This window comes from Lipophrys pholis (assembly GCF_963383615.2).
Source record: "Lipophrys pholis genome assembly, chromosome: 8".
Taxonomy (NCBI): Eukaryota; Metazoa; Chordata; class Actinopteri; order Blenniiformes; family Blenniidae; genus Lipophrys; species Lipophrys pholis.
The window spans coordinates 10,375,037-10,391,678 of NC_137630.1; the positions used below are offsets into that span (position 1 = coordinate 10,375,037).

The 16,642-nt window shown below is 43.1% G+C and overlaps 1 protein-coding gene across 4 annotated transcripts; it reads right to left on the minus strand.

Moving 5' to 3' along the window:
* Positions 1 to 568: 568 nt before the first annotated feature.
* nr1h5 (nuclear receptor subfamily 1, group H, member 5) lies at positions 569 to 15,741 on the minus strand. Of its 4 annotated transcripts, none has more exons than XM_080469642.1 (11): positions 15,618 to 15,741; positions 10,546 to 10,681; positions 4,903 to 5,301; positions 4,678 to 4,818; positions 4,460 to 4,584; positions 3,309 to 3,407; positions 3,134 to 3,227; positions 2,707 to 2,823; positions 2,436 to 2,516; positions 1,258 to 1,371; positions 569 to 1,044 (listed from the first exon to the last, which is right to left on the minus strand). In XM_080469642.1, exons 2-11 carry the CDS (start codon positions 10,640 to 10,642, stop codon positions 842 to 844), a joined length of 1,470 nt encoding a protein of 489 aa, XP_080325768.1. In that variant the 5' UTR covers positions 10,643 to 10,681; positions 15,618 to 15,741; the 3' UTR covers positions 569 to 841. The 4 variants fall into 4 exon arrangements, with proteins under 4 accessions (XP_080325768.1, XP_080325771.1, XP_080325769.1 ...); XM_080469645.1 differs by having other exon boundaries at positions 2,436 to 2,513; positions 15,618 to 15,693; XM_080469643.1 differs by lacking the exon at positions 15,618 to 15,741 and having other exon boundaries at positions 10,546 to 11,219.
* Between the last annotated feature and the right edge of the window lie 901 nt (positions 15,742 to 16,642).

The window sequence follows — 16,642 nt, forward strand, 5'->3', positions numbered from 1 at the left end:
CTAAAAGAAAAAAAGCTTACAAATTGGGAAAACAGCTAAAATGACAAAATGATGTAAAAGATACTGACAAAGCAGGTTGACGCCTCTAAAATCAGGTACAAAAACTGCTGGAAGTAAAATGAAAGGTTTACCAGCCTACCGCCAGTCAGTCCTCCACAGTCCACCTTTTGTCACAGATACTTTTCCTTGATATGGTGTAAACTTACTGTAATTTTTTTGGAATGATTAACTCCATCAGAACCTAGATATCTTCTGTCACTGTAACCATATTTTCATTATTAGCATCTAATCTGGAACTTTCGACTCAGACTAGTTTTTCTAATTTGTTTAATTGACGATAAATACTAGCGAATCCTCCTGTAATAAAAGAACCTGCCTCAGAAAATCCTCAAATGTTTGATTATTCAAATAACAAAAAGAAAGTAAATGTTCATATTGTAGTTTTGCCGTCTTTCATCACTCACAGTATATATATATATATATTTTTTTAAGTAAACCTTTCAGGATCTAATCATCATCAAGCGTTTCGGGACATTGCAATATTTCCAGTGAGTAAATTCTCTTTCCAGACGTTCTGCATGTGTCTTTTATTTTACTCAGCAAAGTGAAAAGTAGAGTAAGTGTGCATGTTAGTGGTATACAACAAAGTATAAAAAGTCCTATAAAAACGTCCCTGGTCAAACTAATTACAGCAGCCAACGAGCACATTTCAGTCCGTTCACATGGTGCAAGAGCAGCGCCGCAGAGGACAAACAGGATTTCTGCGTTCAGATTCCAAGTCGGAGGCTGTTGATCCACCAGCAGAGTCTTTTGCAGTAAAGTCACATCTTCTGCTCTTTCATCAGCGTCCGGACTGCTGTCGTATCAGGAGGAGGTAGTTGTGCCGGAGGGTCCGCAGCTCAGTCAGTCTGCCCAGCAGGTGGCCGAAGCGACGCGGACCCCCCCTGGGGGCCCCCGCCTGCGCGCCACACACCCGGGACAGCAGCTCCAGGATCAGCTCCTGCATCTTCTCCACACAGCCGGCCACCTGCAGGGAGGCTCGGTCTGCAGGTCAGGAGCACAAACGGGTCACAGCATGAAAACGCAAGCATGTGGCGGTCAGTGACCTTTGACCCCTCGGGCAGGAAAACTTCCATGAAATGAGACATGCGATTTATTCATTTAGAAACTGAAGACTCTGATCTTCTTGTAGTTCGTCGTCCTCATTAATGTCCGAGCAAACAAGCACAGAGTGCGAGGTCGGCGGTTGGTTCTGACCTGAGCAGAGGAGCGCGGTGGCAGTGAGCAGAGTGTATTCGGCCTCGGTCACCCGCAGCGCCACCATGCTGTGGAAGAAGTTGAGCACCGGTCCGAGGAGATCCTCACTGTTTTCTGTTCACGACAGGAAGTGAAGAAAAAAATAAACTGCTGCTGAGACACTTCATCCCCACATACTGTTTTTTCTCTTCATGCCTGCATAAGCTGAGAATTCCCTCATTGTCACAAAACGATGTAGAAACTGGAACCTGGCACACGCAAGGGAAGGGAGTGTACACATTTTTGATTTCACACAAATGTTTGGCTAAAAACGTGTGTTGTCACACAATCTCATGCTCTGATTTACATAAGTGATGCACACTGGTTCAGGTATTGAAGTGTATTTAAGGGTGAATCCTAAGATTTCTCACATTATCGCTGCTGAACCGAGAAAAACAGACCCTGCAAATTACCTTGCATATTCGGTTTGTTTGCACTATTCAACACCAGTCTACTCATTTTTATTTATCTATTTATCTTCTATCTTTGGTGTGCCTAAATGCTCTTTTTTATTATTATCAATTATAATTTCATATAGTGTGTTATTTTATTTGCTACTTTCATAATGTGTGTTCTAGATTTTTAATTCTATTCTTCCATCCCATGAAAACTGTTGTTTTTGTTTTGGTGCGGAACATGTACTTAAAACATTTCACCGGACATAATACTATGTACAGTTGTTGTTTATGACAAATAAAGTACTTGTCTTGACTTGACATCATAAGATATGATGAACACCCGTTGGAATCTAGTAGTAGTCTTTATTTTCTAACATTTTTCTAACTCCTGCTCTAATATTTAATATGATTTCCCTACATTTATTTTCTTTTATCATGATTTCCTCCCAAAACTTGAAAGGGAAAAATCATGGTGGGAAAAGGCTTCGGACTCCCAGAGTTCTCAGAGAAAGGCCCGAGGCACATTTTGAGAACCACTGAGTGGCTCTATAATCCATCTCAACAGATGTGTGGCAACTTTCAACCACAACAGTTGTTGTTTTCGTGTATCTTAGAAAAGGTCGTCATATTTAAGAATGAAAGAAATGACATTTGCAGATTTTTGATTTTTTTTTTACTACTGTTATGTCAAATCCCACCTGAACAGTTACCACATGAAGAATCGTGAATACGTGAACTCACCAGAGCTGATGTGGATGTTTTCTTTTGACTCGACGTTTCTGAGCCAGTTGTGTGTCGCCGTGCTGAAAAGCTGCAGAGCTGCTAGACCAGAGAAACAGTGGTTTTACTGGCCGATCAGTGTGTGTGTGTGTGTGTGTGTGTGTGTGTGTGTGTGTGTGTGTGTGTGTGTGTGTGTGTGTGTGTGTGTGTGTGTGTGTGTGTGTGTGTGTGTGTGTGTGTGTGTGTGTGTGTGTGTGTGTGTGTGTGTGTGTGTGTGTGTGTGTGCTCTCACCTGGACTGGGGCTGGACGGGTTGTTGGAGAACTGCTGCGCCGCGAGCAGGAACATGACCTCCAGAGACGAGACGGACAAAAGAGAGCACTGATCGGAGAAGTGCAGGAGGTCGAAGCCTGTGAGGAGGAGGAGGAGGAGGAGGAGGAGGAGGAGGAGATGTGAAGAAGTGTTGAGAGAAGCTGGAAGCCCGGAGGAAACCCAGGGGGACTGTGGGATTTTTGACAGGCTCCAAACTGAAGGACGTCACTACCAACTGTAACTTTTAGTTCATCAAGCCTGGAGGCTTTAAAAACCTCTTCATTAAGCATTTAATAATCGTGAACTTCAAGCTCATCTTATCTCCTCTCCGAATGAGTTCACGTATCCCGACACACACAAAGCAGAACAACAGATAAACACGTATTGCAGATTTCCACTTCATCCCACCTGGAACCGTCCTGGCGAACGTCAGCAGTCGCTGCATGTGTGAGGAAAGGTCGGACAGGTCTTCACCTCCGTCTGCACACGGCCACTCCATCACCTGAACACACCAGCACAACGTGAGCAACCCGATAACGCAACATGGCGACCTGTCTGCCCCGCGGCCCACCCCGCGGCCCACCCTGCAGCTGCTCCCATCCTGAGCTCTGTAGAGCCGGTGAGCCTCCACCATCCGGTCCACCACGTACTTCTGCTCTCCAGTCAAACTGGACGACAAAGCCTGCGACACCACAAAGGGGTTAAAACGATCTCAACAACAGCTTTATCGTGTGTGTGTGAGTGTGTGTGTGTGTGTGTGTGTGTGTGTGTGTGTGTGTGTGTGTGTGTGTGTGTGTGTGTGTGTGTGTGTGTGTGTGTGTGTGTGTGTGTGTGTGTGTGTGAAGGTAGAGCTGACGGAGTCAGGTGAGGAACAAACGGGATCCTGTGGAGGGTTTCATTTAGTTCAGACAGCAAACTAAGTCCCTCAATGTGCTTTTGAGTTAAAAAAGAAAAAAAACTTCCTGGATCTTTTCAACATATTTTCAAGGGTTTTTTGACATATGAATGAGAACCAATGTAAATATAAATGTGTTTTTTGTTAGTGTGAACCTTCTTAGAAACTAGTTGAAATTGTTCTGTGATGAGATTTAAAAGTGAAACAAACATTTCGATTTTGAGATTCTTTTAAAGTACTAATATTGTGTGTTGACTCAGTGAATTCTATTGACAAAAACTTTGCTTTTCTTTCTTCTCCAGTCCAAAATCAACTGAAACAATCTGTTCTTTGTTTGAATTTAAAAAAAAATGAATTCAAAATGTCATTTGTTAATGGGAAACCTCAGAAAAAAAGAATAACTTTTCTAGTCACCATTACAGACTGAATTATAAAATATTCAGTATCTGAATCAAACATGACTTCTTTTAAAGTGAAGATGATCCAGGTCACTCCCAGGACTTCTGAAGTTAAACCTGCTTAACAAAGCAAAGATGAAAACTAAGAAGTGTCGTGAAGTCGCAGCTTCAGTGTTTTGCAATGTTTTAAATGAAGGATCTTAAATCCCCGTTATTTTCTTTTAAGGCCGTCATTTTCTCGTACATCTCCCTGGAGAGCGCTCCAGTCCAACACAGTTTAGGCTCATTAACTGAAACCAGGATCAGATTATTAAATGCTAATTGTCATTTTCCAAAATGTGCTCAACCTCCTGAAACGTCCGATCAGACTGATGAGATGAGAAACTAATGAAACTTGTTGAAGCGGCGGTCTGACGGGCGTCAGTCTGGCCGTGTGCTGACCTGTGCAGGTAACCTGCTGGTTGAGCTGACTTTTCTACTTTCTGCGCTCTCGTCCTCCTCCGGCGCTCTGCCTTTACCTCCCTTCCTCAGCCGCTTGGACTGGCACTGGACCTCCGTCAGAAGGCCTGAAGGGGGGGAAGAAACAGACGCCTTTAAGAAGTGAACTGCGGCGTGTTGCGGTTGGGTCGTGGGTCCGTGTTTGGAGCGGGCGTCTGTACATTCAGCCAGCATGCCCACAGCGCGGCACTTCCTCAGTCTGCAGTCCTGACACTTCCTCCTCATGTACATGTCCATCTCGCAGCCGCCGCCGCTCTTGCAGTGATACACGGCCTTCTTAGTCACGCTGCGCCGGAAGAAACCTGCAGAGCGAGGAAGTGAGACGCCCGGTGAGGTGGAATGAGGAACCGCGTGAAAAGGAATGCGGGATGAGAAAGTGACGGGACCTTTGCAGCCCTCACAGGTGAGAGCGTTGTAGTGATACCCCGACGCTTTATCCCCACACACCACGCACAGCTCGTCCTGACCTCTGATCTTCCCCCCCGACCCCAGGCGTGACCTCCGTCCGAGAGGCAGCCCCACGGGGCCGAATCCCTGAGCCAGACCGCCGCAGAGCGGATCGGGGCCGGGGTCGCAGGGCGCCTCCAGGTAGTGGTGGCTGTAGTGGTACGACGGGTGGCAGAGCTGCGAGGAGGAAGAGGAGGAGGACGGGGAGGGGGAGGTGGAGGGAGGGGATCCATACAGGGAGAAGGGCAGGTTTGCAGGGCTGTACTGCTGTTGGCTGTAAGGGAGCAGCTGGAGGTCCGGGTCCTGCAGAGGGTAGCACAGAGGGTCGGCCAGCATGTCTGAGGCAGAACAAAGATGGAGAGAGAAAACAAAGGATGAACAGCTTTTAACTCACTGTGTTTCTACAATGGATCTGAAGCTTTAGAGAAACATGGTGGTTTCAATATCTCAAGTGTTAAATATTCAAATGTAGAGTGTCACTCCTGAAAGCACTTTTTCAAAAATCCACTTCTCAATCACTCGTTCACGTGACTGAAGGTTAGAATCTGGAGGAAAGAAATGAAAAGAAAATACTTTCCAGGGAAAATTACCTGAAGCACTGATGACTGCAAACTGAATGACTAAAAGAGCCGTTCTGCCACTATCCACTAAATAAAACATGTTGAACCTTTAAATCAGGGAACATGACTGATAAAGTTCTAGAGAAAACTATAATCTCAGAAACTTGTTTTATCACCTTTTTTACATTTTCACCATATTTTAGGCATCTTATCTGTTTGTTTCAGCTTTTGACTTTTGCTATTTAAAACCATTCAGTTTGGTTCTTTTAGCATTTCTGAGCAATTTGAGCATTTCTATTTATGCTGCTCGAGCTATTTTGACTCTTTTATATATTTATGTCATTTTTCCTTTTTCGCATTTTCTCGCTTTTGAGCTGCTTTTAGCAACTTTGGCTGTTTTAGATTCTAATTTGACTTTGTTTCATTTGGTTTTGTCTGTTTTTCCCTTTTTAGCCATCTTAGGTGTTTTAGTTTTCCCGCCTGTTTTGTTCCTCGCTGTTTAAGCCATTTGAGAAATGAGTTCTTTTATTGTAAAGATTTTTATAGAAAGAAAAAGGAAAGTTTCAAGGAGCTGCTATGAATCGACAAGGGGGCCAGATGTCGCAGAGCCCTGTTCTAATGTTACTCCATAGAGATGTTTGACCATGTTGTTGCTGTTTCTTTCTTTCTTTCTTTCTTTCTTTCTTTCTTTCTTTCTTTCTTTCTTTCTTTCTTTCTTTCTTTCTTTTGCAGTGTTGCTGTAACACATTAGCTGAGCAGTCAGCATTGTGACGGTCACTCATTAATTCAGCTGTAGTTGGTAAAGCTGGAGGAAGGTGGTGGTGCACACATGTTTAAGTTAATAAATCTTTATTTAAGTCACCTATTTGCTCCAATGTGAGCCGTGCAATTTGCTGCGTGAGTGAATTAATTCAGAATTACTGAGGTGGATTAAGTCCAATAAATACTCATTAATATCAAACCTACATTCTGGGACTGTGGGAGGAAACCTCCGTCAGGTCATGAGTTTAGGTGAAGGTGGGGATGTAGACTGGACTCAGAGATGTTTATTGTCATCCTATAAGCTCACCTTAACCCTGATCAGAAAACTGTTGCTCCCTGCTGGAGTTCCATGTGACGGTGGCAAAACTGCAAAGAGCAGAGACACCACCCTACAGTACCCAACATATGATGCCCTCCTTTACCATGACTGTGTCTTGACACCCTGCCCATGAAGATCACGAACAAAAGGAGGAGGGAAACACGACCTTAGTGAGTCCTGACACAAGTGTTTTCTTTGACGTAGATCCAGGATCTTTACAGAAAGCTTGGAGAGAGGCTGACTGCACCCGCATCACTGATGACGCATCACATCATCAATGAACCTTTGGAAAGACGCTGGTCAAAGTCAAACAGCATCACGGGGATGTGACTTTACGGGAATCGTGTGACTTCACTGGTTTCATCGCTCTTCAGGGACTCAATAAAAAGTCGAGAGAGTTCACTTGTTCTGTGAACGAGAAGAACAGGATGCAGCTGAGAGCTTCCTGTGCCATTTAGACTCTTGACTTTTTTCTAACTCTTAACTGGATGTTCCTTTTTTTTTTTTTTTTTTTGTTACAATCCACAGTGATTAGTCCGATTTGGGACTGCCTGAACCATCTCAAAGTGTGGATCAGAGGCTTGTGTTTCTGCAACTCCTGTCCCCGCTGAGAAAACATATGCGATCACTCCCAGCCTTTCAAAGTGCAGCTGTGCGACTGGAACCGCTGAGGGAGCTGCGCCGCTCTGATTGGTCGACGAGGCCACCCAACTACCAGGAGACTCAGCAAGGCTGGAGATGAGAGGCAGAGTGTGGTTCATGAAGATGGAGACAAGAAAATCCACCTGAAGTCTCGCAATAATGGGAAATATTTCGCATTTGCAAAATGATGGTTGAAGCGTGAAGTTTGAACAGGAATGCACTGACAACATGTACTGACAACATGCACTGACAACATGCACTGACAACATGTACTGACAACATGTACTGACAACATGTACTGACAACATGCACTGACAACATGCACTGACAACATGTACTGACAACATGCACTGACAGTCACAGACTGATACTAAAAGGCTCCAGGGTTCCAAAACAAGAGGTCGATTGATACTTCTGTCAGATCTTTACACTCAATAAGAAGATAGAAACATCTTGCAAAGCACGTTCAGCCTTCAAAAATCATCAACTTGGTACTTGTTTCTTAATTTGATATTATTGATCAAAACTAAAAAAAATCTTGTTCTTCCATCTGTTAATGTAAATGAATTAATAATGAAAAATCTCATCAGGCTTCTAATGAGTAGCACAGCGCTTCTCTAACGTCTGGATTTCACAGTAAAAAAAACCACATCATTTTCACAGTAAAGACACTGAATGAGTAATGGTTTAACAACATAACAATAACAATGCCTGCTTGGTAAAATCAGAATTTAGAACCACTGAGGAGTTTTAAGATGGTTGGAAATGGAGCACAAATCATTTGAGTGTCAGCGTGATAATGTTAGTGGTTTGGAGTTTGCATGTTTGCCCAAGCGAGTGTGAGTTTTATCCATAAACGTGGGAGTGTGAGTGATTGTGGTTATGCGGGTTTGTGCTGTGATGCAGGATTCGCCCTGCCTTCGCTCACAGTCAGATGAGATCGGCTTCATCGGCCCTAATTTGGAAAAGCAGTATATAAGATGAATGGATGGAACCTAATCTGAATGCTGATCCTTCACTCAGCTCTGTGTATATCACTGTTTCCACTTATCAGTCATCAATCTGCACTGATAGAGGATTCAGGAAAGGATGACAGGTTTTAAGTGCATATTATAGACGGTTTTGATGATAAATGACAAGTTGAAGGCTGCTGCCCTTTAAATTTTAACGGACCGCTGTCGTGGCTTTGATCACTTTAAGGACTTTTCATTTACCCTCCTTACTCCTTCATTTACTCTGCTGTCTTTATTTCCTCACCAGATGTTTCCTGTCTTTACCAGACCGTGCTGTTGATTGGGTTTTTTTTCTGTGGGGGGAGGGGGGGGGGGGGGGTGTTCTTGCTTTCTCGTCATGTGAGAGAGCTGCAGCTTGCACTGTTTGTAAACCATTTGCAACGCTGTCTAAACACTCGTCAGCCTCCCTTCCATCCCACGCACGCCAGTGAGGAGACAAACATCAGGAGCAAACTGCCCCCCGTGGCTCCAGGGCTGAGAGGACGACAGAGACAGCCGGGGGGGGGGGCATTTTAATGACGCTCAGTAGAAATCACGCCGACTGAGAGGCCCTCAATCAAATTTCGAAAGATTTATTGGTTCTACAAGGTCATTTCAACCTCATTTGAACAATTAGAATCCCTCCATAATGGCTACATTACTGTATTATATTATGTCCTATTATAATACTTGTGATTAAGTCAAATGGCCCAGACAGAAGCTGTTTTGCTGAAATGGTTAAAAAAACAAAAAAACAAAAAACAAACGTGATCTAAAGATGTAGATTATTTAATCAGAAGCGACCTGCATCACCCAAACCTCCTTTACAAGCATACTGGCCGACTTCAGTGTACTCCAACAGGTTTAAACTGTACTTTATTGGAGGGCTTGTTAATTTCTCGCACAAATCTTTAACTTTGTTTTCAACCCTTTTATCACAAATATCAGACTTCCCCTATCTTAACTTCTTTTGACCGTTTTTGACTCTTAAAGATTCAGAGAAGTTTTTCTTTTTTAACTTTCCATTACGTTAAGGGGTTGAATTCATTCATTTACAAAAGTATTGCACCTTTACATCTACTAAAGTAAAAACTTGAGCCAACTGTCCACATGGGTTACTCCTTTCTTTAAATTACAAGCCGTCAGTTCTCATATAGCCCTGTAGATGAAGTGAGGATGACATATTAGAGGCCGTGACAATGATCTAAGATGACTTTTTCTCTTTTCCTTTTTCTAAAGAGCCGGCTGAACCTCCTCAAGAATACTTTTATCCCTGTCAGAAACTTGTAAAGGACGGTGAATAAAAGCTTTGCGTCCATTCAGATGAGACCTTCCTGCATGCAGAGCGCTGCAGCATTTAATAAATCACTTTTTACCCTTCAAGCGTTTGAAACTTTATCTCCATGTTGAGACGGAACAGGAGGAACCTCTCGTCTAAAGTTGATATCTCCTCCAAAAGGTTTCTTCATATTTTGTCATAGGAAAGTGTGTAAGAGTGCATGAATGAGTGACTGGAATTGGGAATTGTTTTCCAGTAATGGCAAACAGTCCACTAACCTTCCAAGGTAAACTGGATTTAAACAGAGCTCGTGTTATTTGTTTCTCTCAAGCAAAAGAGTCACATTCCTGCGGTTTTCCCAGAGTTACAAAATCAATTCTTTAATGACATTACCTTCAAACTACTGTTATCTTCAGATAAACTTCTGTTTGCATTGTTCGGACAAAAAACAAATAAATAAATCATGCAAAAGTTCAATCAAATGAAGAGTTGAGAGCATAGATCCATTCATCAGTCTCTGTTCAACTTCCAGCTGAGTGAGTTTACTACCTGGGCAGGTCGCTGGTCCATCGCCGGACCAACACTGAGACGCAAATGAATTACACACACTCATCTTCATCTCTTTGAGCAGTTTAGAGTCGCACACAGGAGGGCATGAAAAACTCCTCATGAGCTTGGACTCCAACCAGATATGTTGTTAGTTTGAGGTGGGTGTTAAGCGCTACACCATCATGTGTAGATAAGGCCTGACATAAGACGAGAAAGATGTAATAATAATTAAAAAAAAAGACATTTCTTCACACATTTGCGTCTAACCAGGCCTGAACGTTAAAATTGTCACCCACATTAATTTAAAGGTCATTTTAGAAGTGTTCCCAGCAGATACCTTATTTACAGATTATCATCAGCTTGTTTTGATAGGACCATATGAGCCCTTCTTTGAACGATTGAATCAAAGAACAGAAGTAGAAGTGGAAGTGAAGAACTCAGCAGCTGTAAAGTTGAATGTCAAGAAGTAAGAGACTGACCGTAATGCTGGAGCGGCTCTGAGGAGCAGTAACCATCTGACGGGGAGAGAAACCCTCCTGATGAGAAGCTCATCTCTAACTCGGTCCACTCCCTCATCTGGACGGAAAGTGGTGTTTCCAGCGAGTAACACGGGATCTGAAAAGACAGAGAGGATTCACAGGGATATGAGGAGATCTGGGAAGTGTGGAGGCATTCCTCAATCCCCCGGATGGGTCCAGGTCTCTGAGCTGTGCAGGGTGATATCCCGGCCTATTTTTAAAAAGCAGAGAGGAAGAGTGCAGCTCTGTGATGGATGGCGTGCTGGAGGAGGTCTTAAACGTCCCAGAGGGAAGGATCGGGGGGGGGGGGGGCGTTCAGAGTAAAAAGAAAGTAGGGACACCCAGGAAGGACATGGACGGGGACTGCTCTGTTTGTCCAAACAGCTGGATGTGGCCTGCACGTCATGCATCAGAAGCAGGCAGGGAGAGAGGCTCCCCTCACCATGTGCAGCAGCTGGACTCAGCAAGGGAAAACAAAATCAAAACAAAAGATGTGGCGTCTCCTGATGAACTTCATGCAGTCCTGCTACTTGCATTGGATATTCACTCGTCCATGCATCAGTCCATGTTTGTCCTCCAGACCTTGGGAGTGTGTTTACTCTGCCTTTTGTTTACCACTGCTCTGTTTGTGCTGCAGTTAATATTGGACAGCAGTTAGATTTAAGGGTCTCTCGGACCCCCGCCTCCCCCACAAACACACACACACACACACACACACACACACACACACACACACACACACACACACACACACACACACACACACACACCGCTAACGGGGGCCGGGGCAGAGCGAACGGAGTCAAGGCCCGCTCCGCCCAGAGGAGACAGCAACGTGACCCCTACATAGGGCCTGTAAATCTCCGAGCAAGGCCGCTTGACACGCAGCATGCTTGCTGAGGATTGATGGCCTCCTCCAGCCCGCCCGTCACCCCCGTCCACTGCCTCATTATGAGTGACCGGTGCAGAGGAGAGAGTTCAGGGAGAGACGATCGTCCTCATCCCGATCAATCTCAGTGAGAAATGAAAGAGGAATTCGTCCGCTGGCTACACGGTGTCTCTCCTTTGAAGAGTGTGTGTCCAAAGGGTACGTTTGTACATGTGTGACCACAGTGACAACAGAGCTTCGAGATAAATTGAACTTGAGGGGAAAGTACAAACCCCCACGACAAGCAAATAAATAAGAGCGAGCAAAAACAAACAAAAAAAAAAGGATTTAGAAAGATGAACATTAGGTGCTAAAGATCTAAAGAAAAAAAAAAAAGATGTGTTTGTACAGCGGTTTAGTGGATCAATGTGAGGTTATCATTGGTTCAAGTCTGGGCTTTCCTGTTATGTTCTCACTTTACGTGAAAATTCAAAGAAAGGTTGAGCTCTAAACTGTTTATATGTGTGAATGTGTGTCTGTGTTTCAGTGTGTAACCGGCCTTCACTCCTAATCAGCTCGAACCCACCGCAACCCTAAAACTAATGAAGGGGCATCGGTTGACACAACGACTTTCATCCAAATGTTTCGAGATCAATTGTTGTGTATTTTTAAACAATGGATAACAATGGATTACAAATAAAGTTTCCTCATTACTTGAACCCGATACCAGACCTGCCCTGATCCACATTTATAATCTTATAGCGTCACTTTTGTTTTTTGCTTCTTTAAAACTAACTTGTACACATTAATTCACTAATACAGATGCTTTTTTTCTCTTAAATCTATTTGGAGACTTTTTGGGGTAATTTTGTATGAAAAAACATAAAACCAATGTATGTTTAAAGTCTAAATAAAGCAGAGCTGTCTCGTCTGGCACGGTGAGAGTCAAACTCACATGATTCATTCTAAACTCACACTGATGGCCTCACTGGCGCTGCATCCGGTCCGATTCTGGGTTTCCTGTAAATGGTAATGAATGTGATCGCTAACAAGTCTGAGACGCTGTGAAAGTGTACGTGACAGTGTAGGTCTTTCATTTTTCCTTTTTATCGATCGTTACGTTTGAAGTGATATTGCTTTAAATTTGGAAACAGAAAGGTTTTTTTATTTGCATGCAAAAATACATTTTATGGGCAAAAGCGAAAGAAACAGCTACTGATACCACAAATGTTTTAATTTGTACTCAGTTTCCCATAAAAACAAATAAACAAAACTCAAGTGAAGCTACAAATTACGCAAAAACTACATTTTAACCTCATTTATTGACACTGTAGTTTTATTTGAGTTGTCTGTATAAAACACCTAATTTGCAATTCCCATGCAAACAATGGAATTATTGGAAATACAAACATACATTAAAAAAAACAATTTACACATCAAATTTGATTTGTGGCTATACTCTGTAGTGAACTGTTTATTTCAAAGTTACACTAAAATGTAGATAAGTATACGCACCAAATTTGATTATTTGTTGCAAAATTGTGACTTTTAAAAAGGACAATAAACCAATGTGGACTAATATCCACTAAAACTCACTCAGAAAGAAAGAAAATATATATTTTTGTTATGCTACTCAAACAAACTGCAGGAAACACCTTAAGTATCTTGCAACCTCCAAAAAATGTGTGCAGCTATTTATAGAAGTATCATTTGTAAAACGATTGGTAAACGTTGGTCTCCAGGATCAGGCCTCTCACATGCTGACTTATTACTGCAGTATCATCAGTGTGTCAGAGTCTGGCAGCAGTGGAGGAGTCACAGTCATTTCTCTGTCAACAGGAGCACTTCCCATCCCGGCGCATGTGTCGCAACAGGCCATAATGATCATAATCCATCCCTCTAACTGCCCCCGACCTCGGAGGAGTGGGAAGTGACGGAGAGCGACTCTAAATGATGGCGACAGTATCGGAGAGCGCGCAAATGTCACCATGGATCTTGTGGAGGTGTCGCTGGGTTGGGACACATTGTTGAACACGGGCCCAGCTATGAAGGCTCGGGCCCATGGGAACAGAGGGGGAGGAGGAGGAGGAGGAGGAGGAGGAGGAAGAGGGTGAGATTCACACCAGACATAGTTAGAGTTGGACCCTGGAGCCAAACCACGATGAAACTCAAAGCACAACTACTTCATTGTATTTTCTACATCTGATGACTTTTTACTTTTACTTTCCAGTCTTAGTCAGTGAGTTTACAGACTGTGAAACACACACACACACACACACACACACACACACATACACACACACACACACACACACACACACACACACACACACACACACACACACACACACACACACACACACACACACACACACACACACACACACACAAGCAGAGGCATTGATGAACTTGTTTTTCACTGTAAATAAACTTTTAACTGAGAAGGGAAACTCAAAGCCTTCATGAATATTTTATAATGAAGAAAAATCCTTTCACATTGAGACTGTTGGCGATTGTTTACAATTGTCTAAACTCTTGAGGTTTAAGTTATGGTCTATTTCACAGCTTTTTATCTGTTCTCATAATTGTTATTGCATTAGGTTTGACTTTTCTAGAATGTCTCCACTATAGCCAAATGCCTTAAAAGTGTCTCAAATAATATAAATCCACCTCTAAAACCTCTAAAACCTCTAAAACCTGCCTTAGAGGTTTCCAAAAGAATTTCTCTTATAGTCGTTGCATTATTTATAAACTCCCTCTAACAGCATGGCTTTGAGCTTGATAGTAACGAAGTATCTAACTTTCATGGCAGCGTCACTGAAATCTCAGCTCGGGTGTCAGTGTCGTGTTGTGTCCGCTGATCTTAAGACATTTGTTAAAAAAATCATAGTTTTCTTTGAAATTTGTAACATTTGTTTGTTGTTTTGGCCGGATTGGAGCCTCTTGCAGGCCGGTTTTGGCCCACGGGGCTTATGTTTGACACCCTTGCTCTATAGAATTTATGCAGCCTTCAGGATACAGATTTTAACAACTCATTCATATTATGGCTTGGCTGCTATTAATGTCGCTTCCTCATGTAGTTTTATTCAGAATATTGCGGGTAAAGTCTTTGCTTCCTTCAGCGGAATGGACTGAACCCTGCAGCAGCCTGATATTTGGATGTTTGACACTTTAATCTAGGATCAGGATCATCTCTGGGATTAAACTGGCCCATCAGACGGAGTTTAGGAATCGTGGATTAAATAAGTCTAATTAAAATACCATTTCTATCTTAAAAGTGTTGATTCAGTACATTTTCTTATTTTTTTAACACAGACATTTGTACTTCTACTTGAATAAAAGATGTAAGTTTGGTCACAGGACTTGGTCAGTGTGTTTTCCTGGATTGGCTTCACCTGCTTGAGGCTTGATGAATCCAAGATTCTCTCTCTCTCTCTCTCTCTCTCTCTCTCTCTCTCTCCCACCTTGGTTTTTTTTGGTTTTGAGTTGATTATAATGACTTTAGCCTTAGTTTCCTCTGACACATACTTTGTGTTCTATGTGTAGTATTTTCAATAAATTCTTTATTTGAAAGCCGGTTCCTGTGTCGACCTCCCTCCAACCAGCTGGACATAAAGCTCGCTCACCAACTCTAGTGAAATTTGTATTTTTGTTCTGGGGAAATGGATATCAAGAAACCCCTCATTAGTCCTGGATCACTGACAGGACGAGCCATGAGATAAGTTGAGCACATCGTAAATCCCGCACTCTGCATGTGGTGGACTCGTGTCTTTATCAGACAGCTGCTGGCTGGTAGCTGCGGCTCGATAACGGCCCGCTCTGTTTACTCATCCTCAGGGTTTTTCTATGTGAGAGTGTGTGAGCGAGGATGGATGCGTATTGGACTATCACAATAAGGAATGTGAATTGTCAATTGTTTAAGTTATGTCTACTTAAAGCATTTGTTTGAGAACATTTCCCATTTGGCGTGGAGGTCACTGGGAGGTTGCATTTTCACATTGCATTCTTTTTAGTTTGCCAAAAATATACTGGATTCTTCAGGGCAACGCCACAATGAAACTGAAACTACAGCAGATGAACCTCAATCAAACCTACAAAGTGACTCAGTGATTCTAAAAGCAGCTTTACGTTGTGTTTCATTTGTCTTAATGGCTTTTCGACTCACCTGATCTCCTCGTTGTCTGGAGAGTCCCAGCGTCTGCTCTCTGAGTTCAGCTTTCACTTTTTGTCCAGGTTACAGCAGCCCCGCATCTAATCTATCTCTCTCTCACTCACACGCACGCACGCACGCACGCACGCACACACGCACACACGCACACACACACACACACACACACACACACACACACACACACACACACACACACACACACACACACACACACACACACACACACACACACACACACACACACACACACACACACACACACACACACACACAGAGCAAACAGAGCTTGTGAAATGTGTGTTTTAGATGTGCATGCAGGAATCTGAGCAGAGATCCTCTTTTCCTGTGAACCTGGACAATATTGAGGAAAAAACCCAGATTCTTGATAGTTGAGATGAACAAACAAACCAGTTTGATTTTGAGTTGGTCCTGTATATTAATACTGTAATAACCAATGAATAACGACTCTTAGTAGAAGTGTGTGGAGGCTATGTTCTAACAAAGTGTGTCAGGTTGAGAGTTTGCAGAAAGGTAAAGTGGAAATGCAGAAAGTCTCCTGCTGCAAAATGCAGCAAAATGCTCACTTTGATGACGTTTCATTTGGTTCTTCAAGTCGGCCAAAAGACGTGAACTCCTGTCTGCTGCAGGGTTTCTATTCAGGCTGATGTTGGCGTGTGTCTGATGCCTTCAACAGGCGTGTTCTCATACATTCACTCTCAGAACATAGATTTGATGCTGATGCGATGTCGAGCTCCAGATCTCTGATCTCCTGGCTCAGCTCTCTGTGTTATCTGACGTTTGCTTTTTAAATCAGTGTGACCCTCGAGGAACAAAAGGTACTTTATTGTCAAAACCGATCATTTGTTTTGTTTTTTGCTTTGCAAGGTCACATAGTGGTTTTGGTTTGCAGGCCATACGTTTGATGTACCTGACCTCAGGTGAGGTTTCTCCATGTATCCCATCGATCTATACGGATCATAGCTGGAGGCAGAGTCCACTCTGCACATGTCACCAGTCCT